Source organism: Carassius auratus, chromosome 11 (assembly GCF_003368295.1).
Source record: "Carassius auratus strain Wakin chromosome 11, ASM336829v1, whole genome shotgun sequence".
NCBI classification, from domain to species: Eukaryota; Metazoa; Chordata; class Actinopteri; order Cypriniformes; family Cyprinidae; genus Carassius; species Carassius auratus.
Window position 1 is genome coordinate 10,292,967 of NC_039253.1, and position 16,421 is coordinate 10,309,387.

The 16,421-nt window shown below is 36.3% G+C and overlaps 1 protein-coding gene across 1 annotated transcript; it reads right to left on the reverse strand.

The window, feature by feature from the left end:
- Nucleotides 1-324: 324 nt before the first annotated feature.
- Nucleotides 325-5,102, reverse strand: LOC113110997 (uncharacterized). Its single transcript, XM_026275357.1, has 5 exons — nucleotides 4,555-5,102; nucleotides 3,961-4,057; nucleotides 1,255-1,408; nucleotides 933-1,072; nucleotides 325-815 (listed from the first exon to the last, which is right to left on the reverse strand). Coding segments are annotated over exons 1-5 (717 nt in total). The 5' UTR covers nucleotides 4,879-5,102; the 3' UTR covers nucleotides 325-813.
- Between the last annotated feature and the right edge of the window lie 11,319 nt (nucleotides 5,103-16,421).

The window sequence follows — 16,421 nt, forward strand, 5'->3', positions numbered from 1 at the left end:
GCTAGACTATTACTCAATTTATTTCAATATCATAATAAATTAATAAATATAGTATATTCTTAAAAATATACATCTTTAAGTATAAGTTGTTTAATTGTAAATCTTTAGCACAGTTGTGCGAAGTTACCATAGTTTTATGGTAGACTGTTTATTCGTTGTTGTTCTATGAGTGTGTGTGTGTGTGTGTGTGTGTGTGTCTTACTCTTCGCCCTTCACTAGTCAATATGTACTGGGATCTCTTTCAACAGATAATTGTTAAAAAGGCTGACAGAGTACTGATAGAAAGGTTACACACATTAAAGACTGTCTTTTATCAAGTCATAATTAGAGAGTCAACACTGTAACTTTATTCAAAAATAGCTTTCAAAAGGTCATGAATTTCTTAAAAAAAAAAAAAAAATTCAGACAGTGCGATTACATTTCTGAATAGCTTGTAACATTAATATCTCATTGGCATATTAGCCTGGTTACTCCAAACAAATATAAATACAATTCCGAAACATCTAGACCCTAAAATCATATTTATTTCCAAATAAAAAAGTCTAAAGAAAAAAAAGTTACCAGCAATGAATTACAGCATATATTTCTTGAAGGTGAATAAATTCTCCATGCTCTCAAACATGCCACCAAAATGTTTGCAACACAAATACCTTCATTAATTACACATGATCATAAATTTTGCATCAGCACTTCCAAATGATGGTTTACACGTGTTTCAAGTCCAGGGTCACAAGTGCACCAGAGCAGTGTGCTCAGAACAGTGTTGCAGCGAAACATGTACCCAAATACTCCATCATCCAGCCTTGCTCTCATCTCTGAGAATAAACCAGAATCTCATTAGCACACAGGATACTGATTCATTATCAACACAGACACAACAGAGACTGTAATCATACTCGGAATATGATTCGACTAATACAAAAAGCACTTACATGATCCTAAAAGCAGACTAAAGCAAACGATCACAGCCAGTGTAACACTACTTGTGGTGATTCCTTGGCCTCCGCTGTCAGTGAGATCAAGATGATATCCAAGTTCATTTTCATTGTGGTCCACGTTTTTGCACCTTGTGCTATAGTGAAATAAAATAAAAAATCAATCACAGATTTCAGCAAGCAAAAAAAGCAATGCAATTTACGATTTTGAGGGATATTTTCACATTGCATGGTTTATCATCGAATTCTAATAAAACAAGAACGCTTTCAAGTGCGTTGAAATAGTTGGAAATGGTGGAAGAGATGCTGCGTGACTTACAGCTGCTTCTGTAAATATTGCTTGGTGGTCTCGCAGCCCTGTTTCTGCTTCTCTGCAGCAATTTGGAGCTGTTTAGAAGCGAGGTGTAAAGCCTCACATGATGCCAACTCCTGGGCCTTCAGAGTTAAATTGTGTTCCAGGGCTTCAATCTGGTCTGAAATGATAATGAAAAACTCTCCTCAGACAATACAACTCGTAACGTTTTTCTATGTAATGCCAATAATGTGAAGCCTCTCGCACTGTTAGCTCCTCTTCAAACACTCTTAACAATATGCCAAACATTCTTTGAGAAAAAAGTCCATTGGCTTATAAGGCAATGTCTAGGCACTGCGCAACTTATCAGGTAGTTTCTTAAAGGACCTCGGTGATGTCAGAGCACTATTTTGGGTACTAGCTGGTATCTGGCTGGTGTTGTTCACTTACTGCTTTGTCTCAAGTTCAACGCTGGTGTTAAAACATGGTCTTGGTGTGAAACAGTTTTCTGGACATCACACCTATCCTGTTTTGTGAAAAGGTTTTCCGAACTCAGCTAGCTTTTTTGAGACAATCAGGCGGGTAAAAGGGGCGAGCGAGGAGATTTTAATCAGTGTTTCCTACACTCTTTCTCCATCTTGTATTACATATTATTCTCATATCTCATGCATTCAGGAGTCATTTCCTGTAGTTGTTTAGAGAGCAAGGAAATCCTCTGCAAATTAAACAATATTCTGGCTTTAAAATGATCAGTATGAATCTGGATAAACAGTACTGTACCCTGCAGGAAAAAAAATCTGTAACTTAGGTCAAGATGCTCTCCCACCTGGCAAAGCTGACTTTAACTGTTCTAGATGTTCTTCAGTCTGGATTTTTCCTAACCTGGTTAAGCTGGACTATAGTCTTCTGGTCTGGACAAGTACTAACCTGGTCAGTCTGGTTGAAGATGATGTTGAAAATAAACCAACAAATCTGTCCAGTTGAGACCAGCACACTTAAACCAGATTAAAGGGTTACTCCACCCCAAACTAAAAATTTTGTCAATAATCACTTTGCAATATGTCGTTCCAAACCCGTAAAAGCTTTGTCCATCTTCAGACCACAATTGAAGATATTTTGGATGAAAACCGGGAGGCTTGTTACTGTCCCATTGACTGTCAAGTAAATTACACTGTCAAGGTCCAGAAAAGTATGAAAAGCATCGTCAAAGTAGTCCGACTGACATCAGTGATTCAACCCTAGCGTTATGAAGTGACGAGAATACTTTTTGTACGCGATAATACTAAAATAATGACTTTATTCAAAAATTCATCTCCTCTGTGTCTCTCCGCATCACTATAGCACCATTTAGTAGAACATTTCGCTGAACGCAAACTCTGTACGCTATTCTTTGTCAGCCGTGACACAAAGATATGTTTTAAAAGTGTATTTACACATTGATTTGTATGAAAATAGCACATCGTGCAACTCTGCTGACACAGAATGTTCTCCAAAATGGTGCAATGGTGATGCAGAGAGACACAGAGGAGACGAATTGTTAAATAAAGTCATTATTTTAGTTTTTATCGCGTATAAAAAGTATTCTCGTCACTTCATAACATAATTGAGTTGAATCACTGATGGCAGATAGATTATTCTGACGATGCTTTTCATACTTTTCTGGACCTTGAAAGTATAATTTACTTGACAGTCAATGGGAGAGTAACAAGCCTCCCGGTTTTCATCCAAAATATCTTAAATTGTGCTCCGAAGAAGTTTTTACAGGTTTGGAATGACATATTACTAATTGATTAATGACAAAAATTTAATTTTGGGGTGGAGTATCCCTTTAAGCTGTTTTTTAGATGAGTTGGGCAGTTATAAAAAAAAATAAAAAAAATTTTTTATATTTTTTTTCATTATTTTTTTTTTTTACAAAAAAAAGTTATTTAAATTATGATACTCTTACAGTAAACGAATACAACATTTGGGGTCAGTGTTTTATTAAAGGTATAAATATTTTATTCAGGATCAAAGATCAAAATATCAAAGATGCATTAAATGTATCAAGTAACACTAAAGGCTTTCTTATTTCCACAAAAAAAAAAAAAAAAAATTCAAATAAATACTGTTTTTCTTTTGAACTTTCTATTCATCAAAGAATTTCAAACAAAAATATATTTTTACAGTTCATCCACAAAAATATGAAGCAGCACACTGTTCTCGACATTGATAATAATTAAACGTTTCTTGAATCATGTGACACTGAAGACTGGGGTAACGTCAGCTTTGAATCACATCAAATCATTTTAAAATGTGTTCAAGTTGTTTTAAATTCTAATGTTTCACAATATTAATGAAATAAATGCAGTCTTGGTGAGCAGAAGATACTTCTTTGGGAAACATTTAAAATCTCAAACTTTTAAACAGCAGCGTAATCTTTACTTGCATTGAACTTGACAACATTTTCTGCAAATATAATTCATAAATGCACATATATAGACAGAGCGAAAAAAAAAATCTGAGCAGAAATAGAAGAAATACCACTAGTTACCGCGCTTCATGTTATTACACCAGCCACTGAAGTGAATTCCATGTTGCAAACAAGCCTTTGCTATTTGTTGTCTCTTTCAAGTTTCTATGGTTACATGGGAAAATGTATCTAAGAATACCGTCAGAGAGAGAGAGGGGGAGAGAGTGCTCCTTTCATGGCTGCTCTGATGAGAGGAAAAACTCTGACGTGAATTTTCCTACCTTTCTGCAGGCTGATTTCAGCAGTGAGGTTCTCCTCGATGAGTTTGTATTTTTCAATTTTGCTGTCCAAAACCGTGATGTTTTGGTTCAGGATAGCCTGCAGAGAAACAGAAGCTTAATTAAGCACAGGTTCATAACCGGGGGTGAGGTTCGGCTGTGGATGTTCGCACCGAGACATTAAGGTGTGGCTGTCAGATCTCACAGACATGTGAGTGAACGCCGTCACCTCCAAAGCTCAAAAACATGGCCACAACAATCTATTTAATACCAGCACTTTGGCAGAAACCCTAGGAACAATGTGAAGATTATCAAGTTTTTTCTTCTTTCAGGAAGAGCTGGGATTGATATTCTGCCCCCTCAACGAGATGTGTTTAACATTCAAATCATTTGATTTGCCATATATTTGCATAATTCTACAGATTTAACTCAAGCTGACCTGTTCTCTGCTTTCCGTTGTGGCTCATTATGTAAAACAAAACAGTTTCCTATCAAAATCAACTAAACTAAAACTTAAAGGCTTTTTTCTTTTTTTAAATCTGCATGCCGCTTGTGAGGTTAAGGCTACAAGAAACCCAAACAAGAAGATAAACTCACGATTTCTTGCAGGCTGTCATTCAAAGAGATGGTCAGAGACTGTATTTGCTCCTTGTTCTGGTCGATTTGCTTCTGCAAAGCGGTCTGGTTCCTCCATCCCTGTCTCACCAGATCCTCAAGAGCTTTTCGGTCTTTGTTCCACACGATTTTTGCCCCTTCATGCCTCTCCCTGAGGTCTTGCATCTCCGTCCGACACTGACTGGCTCCTTTCATCTCAGGCGAGGTGGCCCACACCACAATAATGATAAGAGAGATGATGGACCACAGGGCCAGGCAGGCGATCACAATGTTACGTGTCGTCTGAGAAGATTTGGAGTTGGTCATCCTGAGGCACGCAGGCTGGAGATGTCCGAGAAGAACAAGCTGGTGTGTGCAAGTCAGGCGAGAGACTGTCTTCTATGTGAAACAAAACTTTTAAAGCCTGGGTTTCCAAGCTCAGCTCAGGAAAGGGGAGTGGCTCTCCTCCTGTGAAGGGACCGGCCGTCCAGATCCTCAGCCCTCCAAACACACGGATTGCTGCAACGTGACATCAGCTATGGAGGCTATCCCCACCGTTAGTGGGAAAAACCAAAAAAGTCACCTCCCTCTGGTTTTTACTGAAAGACCGTGTTTCAATTTCCATCCCTTGGTTCTGGGGAGTGTCCTGGCAGGGGTCCCAGGATCGTAAGAAAGAGTGCTATCTCCGCTAGGACTTATTCTGAGTGTTTTCAACAGGAAACTCAATGTTTCCTAAACTTTTGCCAAGAGTGTCCATACTCCTTTGAGTCACACAAACTCACACATACATCAGCTTTCAGGAGGACTGAATGTATTAAATCTTCTATTTATCTCTTTATAGATGATATCCGTCACTCTTTGAATAGATAGAGTGTCTGATATGTAAATATTGGAACTTCATAGACCTCACCCTGAAGCGTCCTCTGCTGGTTTAAGAGCAGCACTTCAGAGCTGGTTCGAGTTAGAACAGACCTTCGAAATTCTGCTGCTCAGTGTTTCCAGCGAGTGATGAGTCATCGGTCGAGGGGTGCTTACATAAATAGGGCTGTTTCCATGGGCTGTGCCCCCCTTGTATTGAATTCCTGCGTTTGAATTATGGACTCTTGCAAGATTCTATTGCATCGAGAAGCAGATTTTGTCAGACTTGGAAAGATTAATAGCATCTGGCAGTTTTGCACAGTTCTGGGGTGGAAGATTATTCATTGTTGCATCCATCCATCCATCCGTTTTCCGAACTATACTTCATTTTAGTAAATAAAATGTACAATAACCTTATAAAGTCTACGGCATCCTATTTGACACGAAAATTTGTAAGGCCACTAAAGGATCAACATGATGAAAAGTACAACTCTTTATAATTGTAAAAATGTCCACCCTCAGGTCACACATGTGTACTGTGGTTGTGAAATCTTTGCTAAGCAAACATTTATATGGCTAGTTACAAGATTACTACTTATACTGGACTAAAAACTTACATCATTTTCAGACAGGTTTTTAAGGAACATTTATTTGTTCATTTTTTCAATTATTACTGTACTACATTGCACTCTAAAACTAAGCTCTTTGATCATAAAACTAATTTAAATAGTATCTCACTAAAACATATTATTGGTAGATATAGAGCGACAATTAATATTTATGACACTTACAAACTGATAAGTTAACAAAAACCTTACTCTTTGGCCATCAGCAACTGCGAAAAGTTGACTATCCTATAGAAAACAATAAAATAATAAATAAAAAAATCAAACTTTTCTTTTGTCTTTTGTTTTTTTACTTCCCAATAAAAAAAGACTAGTATTAGACTAGTATTTTATATATCAGTACATGGTTCATAAAGGAAATGCTGGCAACACCCAGCTATCTTTCCACATTACTCTTATTCTTTGTTTGCATTTAAAATTTGCATGTGTACATTGACAACGTCAAGAGCTACCCTCCGCTTTAACCCCAGCAGCAAGAGCAAAGCGCTCTGACAGGCATTTTGCACCAGAACTCAAAAATGCTCATCACTAACCTAATGAATTTGAACTCCAGATCCCTAGATTCCATCTGTGTCTATTCTGGGCAGAAAACATTGGGTTGAGATTCCAGATTGAGAAACTCACAGTACGTTTGCACACATATTCTTATTTAATGTTCTGTTAATTATTAATAATGATGAAGATGATAAACAACTGGTGCATTCACAAGACATACAAAGAATGCATAAAAATGGGAAATGAGTATATGTGTGTTTTTTATCTCTCTCTTTTTGTTCTAAAACATAATTATATCATAGTCAGTCATAGAAATATTAATAGCTGGTACCATAAAACATGCCAGACTGTATAATGATATTTGTGTAGCACTGATATATAAATATCAAGAATTGACAAATGTATGTAGTGTGACACATTATTATCAATCAACTAACATTTCTAATTCTCATATTTATTTTGAGAATATTTATACATGGAGTATCTGTGCTTTTATAAATGAATGTCGCATCATAGGACTATTGAATCGCAATAAACATTTTAATTTTTTTTTGTTTACACGTTACAGACATTTTATGTAAACGACGACTGATGAAGATGGTGATAAATGGACAGTAACAAGGTCGCGCTTGTTTACAGTTGAGAGCGACACACGTGCCCTTTTTGTGGCCAGGCTCCTGGAAAATCCAAACAAAACCTCAGGGAATAATTACAGATTATTGCAAAATGTAGTTAGCAGTTATACTGCATTCTCTAGTTGGACCTTTACTTCTCGATCAACCCCAGAAATGACGCAAGTGCTTTCTGGGTTATTAGATTTAGCACATGAATAGAGAGTGTTTGTGTATAAGCTGCGAGCCTGCTAGTGTAATATCAACACAGAAGAGCTTCTCTTGGACTGAAGCACTGCAGCGATCTGTCTCTACACATTACTGATGCAAACTGCAAGAAAAAAGTCAGAATTGTGAGATAAAAACTCACAAATGCCTAATTTTATTTTTATTCGTTTGTAGAAACGGCTTCCATAGAATGGTGTTTATCTTCACTTTTAAAATATGCATTATTATTATCTGCATGTATCTGCATTTTCAGGGGTCATGACCCCAGCCATTTCATTTCTCCTGAGAGACTCGTGTAACCGTAAGGACTGAACTCAGCCTCCTACAGAACAGTTTAAACAGACAACCAAACTTGAACAGCTCTGACCCAAGTTGACTTATATACTGTAGATAATAAAACAAGAGATCTTCAGATAAGCTGCAACATAAAGCTTTTTTCTCTTCTGTATCTGGCACTGCACTGTAATTGTTTTTAATTCAATATATGATATTTGATGTTTAAATAATATTGCTGATTTAATTTTTTTATTTTATTATTATTATTAATTTTTACTACGTTGAAGGATTATATAGTCATCCGTCTTAAGCAGGGAAGGGTTAAACCCTCGTCACTTCTTACAAATCCTCACAAATTTACAAACTGACACTGGAATTTATTATTGCAGGTTTTCAGACAAGAAACCAGATGCACATGTTTGACGACTGAATGTAAATGCTGCAACATATATCATGTTTTAGATATTTACTGTTCTTAAATGCATCCTTGTGCAAGTGAACTTTATTTATGGAAAACAATAGACTTTTTTATTCTATATCATGCATTCTATTTTCCATCAGTGTCTATTTCATGAAAGCTAGCTTTTTAATGTTCAAATATTTCTGGCTTGCATTGCAAAAGCTGCAAACTTTGCTCTAATTGGATTAGCTGGCTCCAGGAGATCTGTGCAGAAGTGCTGGCAGTGTTGCGATAGAACGAACATCTGTCTGTGCCAGTAAACCAACGGCTCTTTCCTGTTTTTATGTCCCCCTTAACCAAATAACACTCAGATATGTTTTCCACATACTGATAATTTATAGTGTATAACAGAAATGGAAAAATATATCATGGAAAAATATAAATAAACACAATAGCAATTGTGTATTTGCATCTTGTCTGCACTTCATACAATCTTTACATTCCAGTAAAAAGAAGTTAATCCAATATTATATTATATTATGGAAGTCAAACTAACAAAGCACTGCATCTGTGGATTAAAAAAAAACCTATTAGACCTCACTAACATAAACTATGAAATGTAAATAATTCACTGTTACTTTGAAAAAAGAAAGATATGACTGTATAAAACAGCAAAAAAATAACACGGTGCCTGCCCAGCATCGTTATTATTGTTGACTAACTAAAACCATAAAAGGTGGGGGGTTGGGAGGGTAAAATAAACAACAGCTGAAATAAAATAATAAATAAAAAAAAACTCAATTTTTATATATTGTAGTTTAAAAATAATAATAATCATAATCATAAAAACCATAAAACACATAAAAGATAACTGAAATAAAATAAAAAATATTCTAAATTTGTATGATGTTTAACTTGTAATGTACTAAAAAAAAATTAAATAAGAAATAAGTAGACAAAAATAAAATAAGTATAACTACAATTAAAAATAAATGGAAAATATAAATAAAATTGGATAATTAAATAAAAAATCAAATGATTAACAGTAATAGTAAAATGAAACTGCTGCGGACACCACTGACTGTAAAATACTATTTAAAAAATATATTTTAAATTTTTGATTCATTTACCCTTTGAAGAATCAACAGTGTAATGGTTGTGTCGACTTCACAAGAGTCAACACAGAATTAAATCAAGCTTCACTGGCTCTAAAGAGAAATCATATCTCAGACAGCATTCACTCACACACAATACATATAAAGAAATTAAAGGAAACAGAAAAGAAATGAACAAGAATAGAAAGGCATCTAGTGTGATTCTCAGTATTATCATCTCTCTTCTTCTGCTGCGGAAAGGCTTTAAAGCCAATATCAACTGAATCAAAGAATGTCTTGATCGTGGAGCTCATTGGAGAGCTCTATTACAGCATTGCTTCAGGTGAGAAGGACACAATGAACCAGATGTTTAGCAGAGGACTTCGACTTACTGTGGAAGGTAAGAGATGCTTTCAGGAAGTTTAGAAATGTGGTTTAGCTCAGTGTTGATGGCCAGGTGACTCTGAAAGTGCATGTTCTTCTCCCTGCTGGAGGTCAGAAGCAGCGATCAGAGACATGTGTCATCACTGGTTTACAGTCTAACACGCTGAGGGTCACATGGAAGGCAAACGAAGCAACAGGTCTGAAAAAACACACCAGCTCTCCACTAGTGCATCGAGAGCCTGGAGGCACATTCTCGGCTGTGGGACTGTATTCAGTTCTGGCTCATAAATGAGTAGTGAGAATATGTACAGATGTGAGGTGACATACAGAGCATCGTTTCACTGTGATAAGGCAGAGTCGTCTCTCTGCAGTCCCCCTGAGGGTCTGTAACTGTGTCCTGGGTTAGATTCTCTAAAGCTGCTGACCGCTGAGCTGGAGATCATATTTCACTTAAAAATATAAAGAGGGGAAAAAAGGTAAAAAAGTAAAGTAACTAAAGTAACTTTGTTTCTAAGACTAAAGAAAGAATAAAAGTCTAAAGAATTCTACATTTTTGTATTGTCACATTATTTCGATGATGTTTGCATCCCAAATTGTCATTACAGCTGATGAATTTGTACATTTAATACTATCGTTTTTAGGTGAATCATCATAAACTGAGTGCAGCAAAATAAAATACTAATGATTTGCCATGAAACCTGACTGTATATTCTGTTTTGTTTTGTTTTGTTTTGTTTCAGCTAGCCACATTATTCTGTTTTAATGTTTCAATTAAAAAATTTAATGGAAACAAAAAAAAAGTGTCATAAAAAAATCTGTAAACTGTTTTTAAAAGAATTCAGAATATTTGTATTGTCATTTTCAAAATATTTTATCATTACAGAAGATGCATTGAATGTTTTCCTTGTGTAGTTCTCATTACTCTAAATGATGATTCTAATTAAACTCTAATTACTCTAATACAGTGGTTTTTAATTGAATCATCATAATCTGAAACTAGCTAAACAAAATACTGCAATCGCATTTAAATGTAATAGCTCCTGTAAGCATATTATTACTACTAATATTTATTATTAATATTTTCTTCCATTTGTCCTAAAAACTATATATTAAATAAAAAAAATTATTAAATTAAATTAAATTAAATGTATGCATTTAGCAGAAGCTTTTATCCAAAGTGACTTACAGTGCATTCAGGCTATCAATTTTATATATACTTTTTGTTTAGTTTTGCTTCCTTGATTAGCTAGCCAAGCAAAATAAATATATAAATAAATATATATATACTATCGTTAGATTCCTTTTTGGTATTGCTACCACAGCTTTCAATACTTACAGTATAAAAAGGATGCAAAACATGCCACAAAAGTATCAAATGTTAATTGTTCAGTCCTATCATCCAGCATCAATGGCTCTTGTGCAGACATCAGTGTGAAGTTGGTGTGCAGTTACTACATCTGATGTATCACAAGAGGGAGCTAGAGTTTTAATGTAAGACCTGTTTACTGAAAACTTCAATCTAAGGTCATGAGAAGGGCAGTTCAGAGACCAGACACTTCTTGCTCTCAGAAACAGTTGGCATGCCACTTGCTCCTTTCTCTTCTTTTCAAAACTACTTCAAATCTAACTCGAATATTATTAGGATAATATAAAAACATGCATGATCAGTTTCTCCTTTGAATCCAGTGGCGAAAATGTTCCTGTAATGAGCTGGAAAACACAAAAACTTATTTCAGTTGGGTTTGTAGTCAACTGTCCAATTATATTTGTTTAAAATGGGAAATATAAGTCAGTTACTCATGCTTTCACAGGGAAATCATGAGTCATAAGTCCAGCCCTTGTTGATAAATAACAAAGATGTTCATGAAAGCTGGAAAATAAACTTGTGTGTTCAGCATACTAGAGCTCTAAAATAGAATGAATATGTGATATAGAGCATATATTTAGCCACAGGCTGGGTTAGCCTTCCCCTGGGCACGGGCCAAAAATGTCACTAAATTGGATAAAAATGTCCCTGCACAAACAAATTAAATCTATTACATATGCTGCTAACAAAGTGTAGAACGTTTTCATTTTAGGCGCTTTTACACTGTTGCGCATTATAACCAATCACACACGCTTCTGTTGAGCTTAGGAATGCAAGAGCCAATCAGAGATGTTCAGATGAGTCATCGCTGAATCTGGTAAATTATGTTACACCACATCATTTACGAGCGGTTTTATTGATGTTTTTGAGACATCGGTAAGTTGTTTGTTTCTTTAAGCATTCATGTTTACTTCGTGCAGTGACTAGTATCAAAGATGAAGAGATGATCAGTCCATGAAATGAGATCTGTCGTGACACAAAAAGCAAAACGGTATTTATTCTCTGAATTTCGTAATAAAATTGGCTGCAGTTTTAAAGCTGAGAAGTTGTTTCATATCAGAAGTGACAAAACACAAAACCTATTGTGATTTATTAGATGGAAAGCATTATATATATATATATATATATATATATATATATATATATATATATATATATATATATATATACATACAGGCCTATATTGCAATTGTTACGCGTCAACCGAAAACAGCATTGATCAAGAATCGATAACGGTTTATAAAAAGAAGAACTGATTAATATCTAGTGATCAAAATGACAACCCAACATTAGAATACATGTTTTATTTGCATCACTTTTATGAATGAATGCATCAATGAGAACATCTAATAGATACTATAGAGTTCATAGAAATAAATTGGCATCCGATGCTCAGATTCTATGGAGGCTGATCAGGGAAAGTAATCCAGCAGTTCTGAGTACGCAGCTATAGACAGTTCTGCTGACTACACTGAAGTGTGACACGGCTCGTGCGCACATGGACACTTGTGTACCAGCACACCATGAGGAGCATAAAGAATGTCTATTAAAAGTTGCAAACATTGATGTTTTTCTTACTTTGAGAATTCAATTAAATGTGGATTAATCTCTACCTAACATTTCCGTGCTGCTGTGCACATTTGTGCATGTGTGCATGTGTTTGTTCTGGTGTGCTTTTTATAGTCTCCTTGGGGAAAGCCTACTGTACAAATTAGAACAGAGTTTAAATATTTGCATGGCCAGAGGAACAGTCGCTTTTGGTACTTGTTTACAACCTAAATGACTAATCTAGAGAACATCAGTGGAGTAGCGATTCAGAAATGCTGTCAGATAAGCGGAGGTCCTGTTCAACAGGTTCTTCTCTCTGTTTTGAGGGACAGACCTCGATATGCCTCAGAGATGAAGCTTGGATAACCTACAAAATAAATCTGACCAACACAACAAATCACTCCTTAATTCACTGTCAACAAGTCAAACATAAACATCAGTCACTGAAATGACATAAAAATAAATTTTTATCTCTCCATCTGGCTATACACAGCAAAAATGTGTCTATGTGTGTGTGTGTGTGTATATATATATATACATACAGTGAATGTGATTTCACCAAGTACAACATGTTCTTGGATCAACATCCTTGTTGATGCTGGAACAACATTTCAATCAACCAATCAGAATTGAGGGATAACTTTTCAGGAAATATCTGTTTTAGGCTTACAACTAAAGGTGCTTCTACACCCTTTTTAATCAGCTATCATTTCACTGATTTTAGGAATAGATTATGGATAGGGTTAAGATTAGGGATTGGGTTAAATCTGTATTTTTGGACAGTAAAAATACTGACTTACAAAAGATGTTGATCCAGAAACATATCTTACTTGGCAAAATCACGGCAACCAAAAGCATTATTACAGTACTGAAGAAACATTTCTTATTACTATCAGTGCTGAAAAGGGTGCCTGATGTTTTTTTAGAGAGTTTGTGTGTGTGTGTGTGTGTGTGTGTTGTTTGGGAGTTCCATTCGGGATCACAAATCATTTGAGTCAGTTCGGGAGTTCGGAGCGGGTTTGCAAATAATTTGAGTCAGTATAGGGATCATTTGAATCTGTTCTGGAGGTCAGAGCGTCTTCGCGGATCATTTGAATCAGTTCGAGAGTTCGGAGCGGGTTCGCGAATCATTTGAGTCAGTTCGGGGATCGCGAATCATTTGAATCAGTTCGGGAGTGCGGGATCGCGAATAATTTGAATCATTTCGGGAGTTCAATGCGTGTTCGCAAATCATTTGAGTCAGTTTGAGAGTTCGGAGCGGGATCACAAATCATTTGAGTCAGTTTGGGGATAGCGAATCATTTGAATCAGTTCGGGAGTTCGTAGCGGGTTCGCGAATCATTTGAATCAGTTTGAGAGTTCGGAGCGGGATCGAGAATCATTTGAGTCAGTTCGAGAGTTCGGAGCGGGATCGCGAATCATTTGAGTCAGTGTGGGGATAGCGAATCATTTGAATCATCTCGGGAGTTCGTAGTGGGTTCGCGATTCATTTGAGTCAGTTTGGGGATCGCGGATCAGTTGAATCAGTTCGGAGGTTCGTAGCGGGTTCGCGAATCATTTGAATCATTTCGGGAGTTCGAAGCGGGATGGCGAATCATTTGAGTCAGTTCGGGAGTTCAAAGCGGGTTCGCGAATCATTTGAATCAGTACGGAAGTTCGTAGCGGGTTAGCGAATCATTTAGATCAGTTCGGGAGTTCAAAGCGGGTTCGCGAATCACTTGAGACAGTTTGGGGATCGCAAATCATTTGAATCATTTCGGGAGTTCGGAGCGGGATCGCGAATCATTTGAATTAATTCGGGAGTTCGGAGCGTGAATCATTTGAGTCAATTCGGGAGTTCGGAGCATTTTTAACTAATTTAGTAGCTAGTTCTAATTACTTTTTCCAAGCGTGTTTAGGTGTGATATGTGAACTCCTATTTTTCGTTTTAATGATGTGCCTTTTAACAATATCAAGTATATTCAAAAACTAAACAAATTCTGCCTAAAAAGTGCACGCATCTAGGCTAATGTAAAGTTACATGATTAAGTCATACTGCCCGTGTGCGTTTTGAGTGTGTTCACTTCTTTCACTGCATTATTCGGTGTATTCAAATGCATTTATTAATGCATGTGAACGATCACAAAATTCAAGATATGGGGGTTAGAAAATGTGTATCATTTTATGTAGTTAATCAATATCAAAGGAAGAGTGCATTTCAATTTTTCTCCAAAATTCAGCATGATTAAAATGTGATATTAAGTTACTACAAACAATAATTTAATAACAAATACAAAATGTTGCAGAATAATAGCCTAAAGAACCTTTGTGCCAAAAGGGTTCTTTCTTGTCATTATAGAACCTTTTTAGCATAAAAGGTTCTTTGGAGTTGAGTAAAGAACCTTATGGTTCTATATAGAACCCCAATAAACCCTTTTTTCTAAGAGTGTAGAGCATTGCGTTAGCAGTGCAAGGTTGTGGGTTTAATTCCCAGGCAACACATGTTAGGTAAAAAATGTTAGCCTGAATGCACTGTAAGTCGCTTTGGATAAAAGTGTCTGCTAAATGCAGACATTGATTTAATTTAATTTATTTAAATTTATGATGTCACATGGATTATTTTAACAATGTCCATTCTACATTTCTGGACCTTCATTGTGTAAAGATCCTTGCTGTCTATCGAGGGTCAGAAAGCTCTCAGAATGCATCAAAAATATCTTTATTTGTGTTCTGAAGATGAACAAAAGTCTTGAAGCGACATGAAGGGTTAGTAATTATTGATAGAATTCTAGGGTGAACAAACCTTTAACACATTAGTCTCAATAATGCACAAAATTCCCAATACTTGAATGTCATCTAAAACATACTTTTGGTCTGTAAATCAAGTTTTTTCTTCTTCTTCTTCTTCAAAACGAAAAAGAAATGACAGCGCTACATCAGATCCAATCAGTTCCCTGTATGAGCTCATCTCATCGTCTGAAACTGATGGGACTGATGGTAAGTGTCAGCCAGCCCACACTCACTACCCACCTCTCTCTCGCTCTCTCGCTCTCTCGCTCTCTTGCTCTCTTGCTCTCTCTTTAGCCCTTAAGAGAGAATGGTGAGTAATGCTGGCGGCTTTCCAGACCGCTATTTACATGTCTGCACTGTGGAAGTGAAACCGGTCTGAACCAGTGCATACCGACTCGCAGGGCCCTTCCAGAAGTCTGTTCACTCACTCTCTCTCTCTCTCTCTCTCTCTCTCTGTGTCATTGATTCAGATGTAGGAGCGCATGAACTTCCCTCAAGTTCTCTGGTGACATTCTGTCTCCTGGAAGGGTCTATGGGACAGATTCCTGGGAGGTGTAAGAGGATCCCCACTAATCCCAGCTGACCGAGGGGTTGTGGAGTCCAGGTGTCTTTTCAGTTGTGTAATATATAGCATGTCATGGGGACGTCACAGCTCTTGATTAGCACAGACATGTCTCAAACATTTCTGAGGTTGCATGACTCAGTCACATCCAAGTCAGGAAAGGAAGAAAAAGTCCAGACTCTCATTTTTGTTATTTTAGTGACCCCAACTGTACGCTGCTGATGGGCGACAGAATTAGAATACACTGAATGTGCTGCATATGCAGGACACCATGTCCGATTCGTGAATGAATCGCTTTATTGAATCGGTTCCTTTCAGTGATTCGCTCTAATAGAGTTGCGAAAGTAACTGCTTTAGTTTTGGTTTATGAATGGATGCTTTGTACAATCTGGCTGTTTCATTTCTATTGCTGTATATTGTTATACAGGCTATTATATTTCAATAACAACTGTACAAAAATGATTTCAACAACATCAAGACGGATTCATAAAAAAAAAACCTATGTTTATCAAGTTTTCCGAACAATCGCTGTATTTTTTGCTGTATAACTTGGTCTAACCATTTCTTCTTATGAACATGAAAAATGAATATGAATATATGCATGTATCTATGTATAATTTATTTAACCTAATAATGTAAAAATGCCTTGCTGA

Bases quoted from the DNA above. Each gene is read 5' to 3' on its own strand.
- LOC113110997 (XM_026275357.1), bottom strand. From the start codon at position 4,878: ATGACCAACTCCAAATCTTCTCAGACGACACGTAACATTGTGATCGCC. The intron at 4,058-4,554 runs GTGAGTTTATCT...GTTTCTCTGCAG, and splicing joins ATGACAGCCTGCAAGAAATC to GCTATCCTGAACCAAAACAT. The intron at 1,409-3,960 runs GTAGGAAAATTC...TTATCATTTCAG, and splicing joins TGAAATCAGCCTGCAGAAAG to ACCAGATTGAAGCCCTGGAA.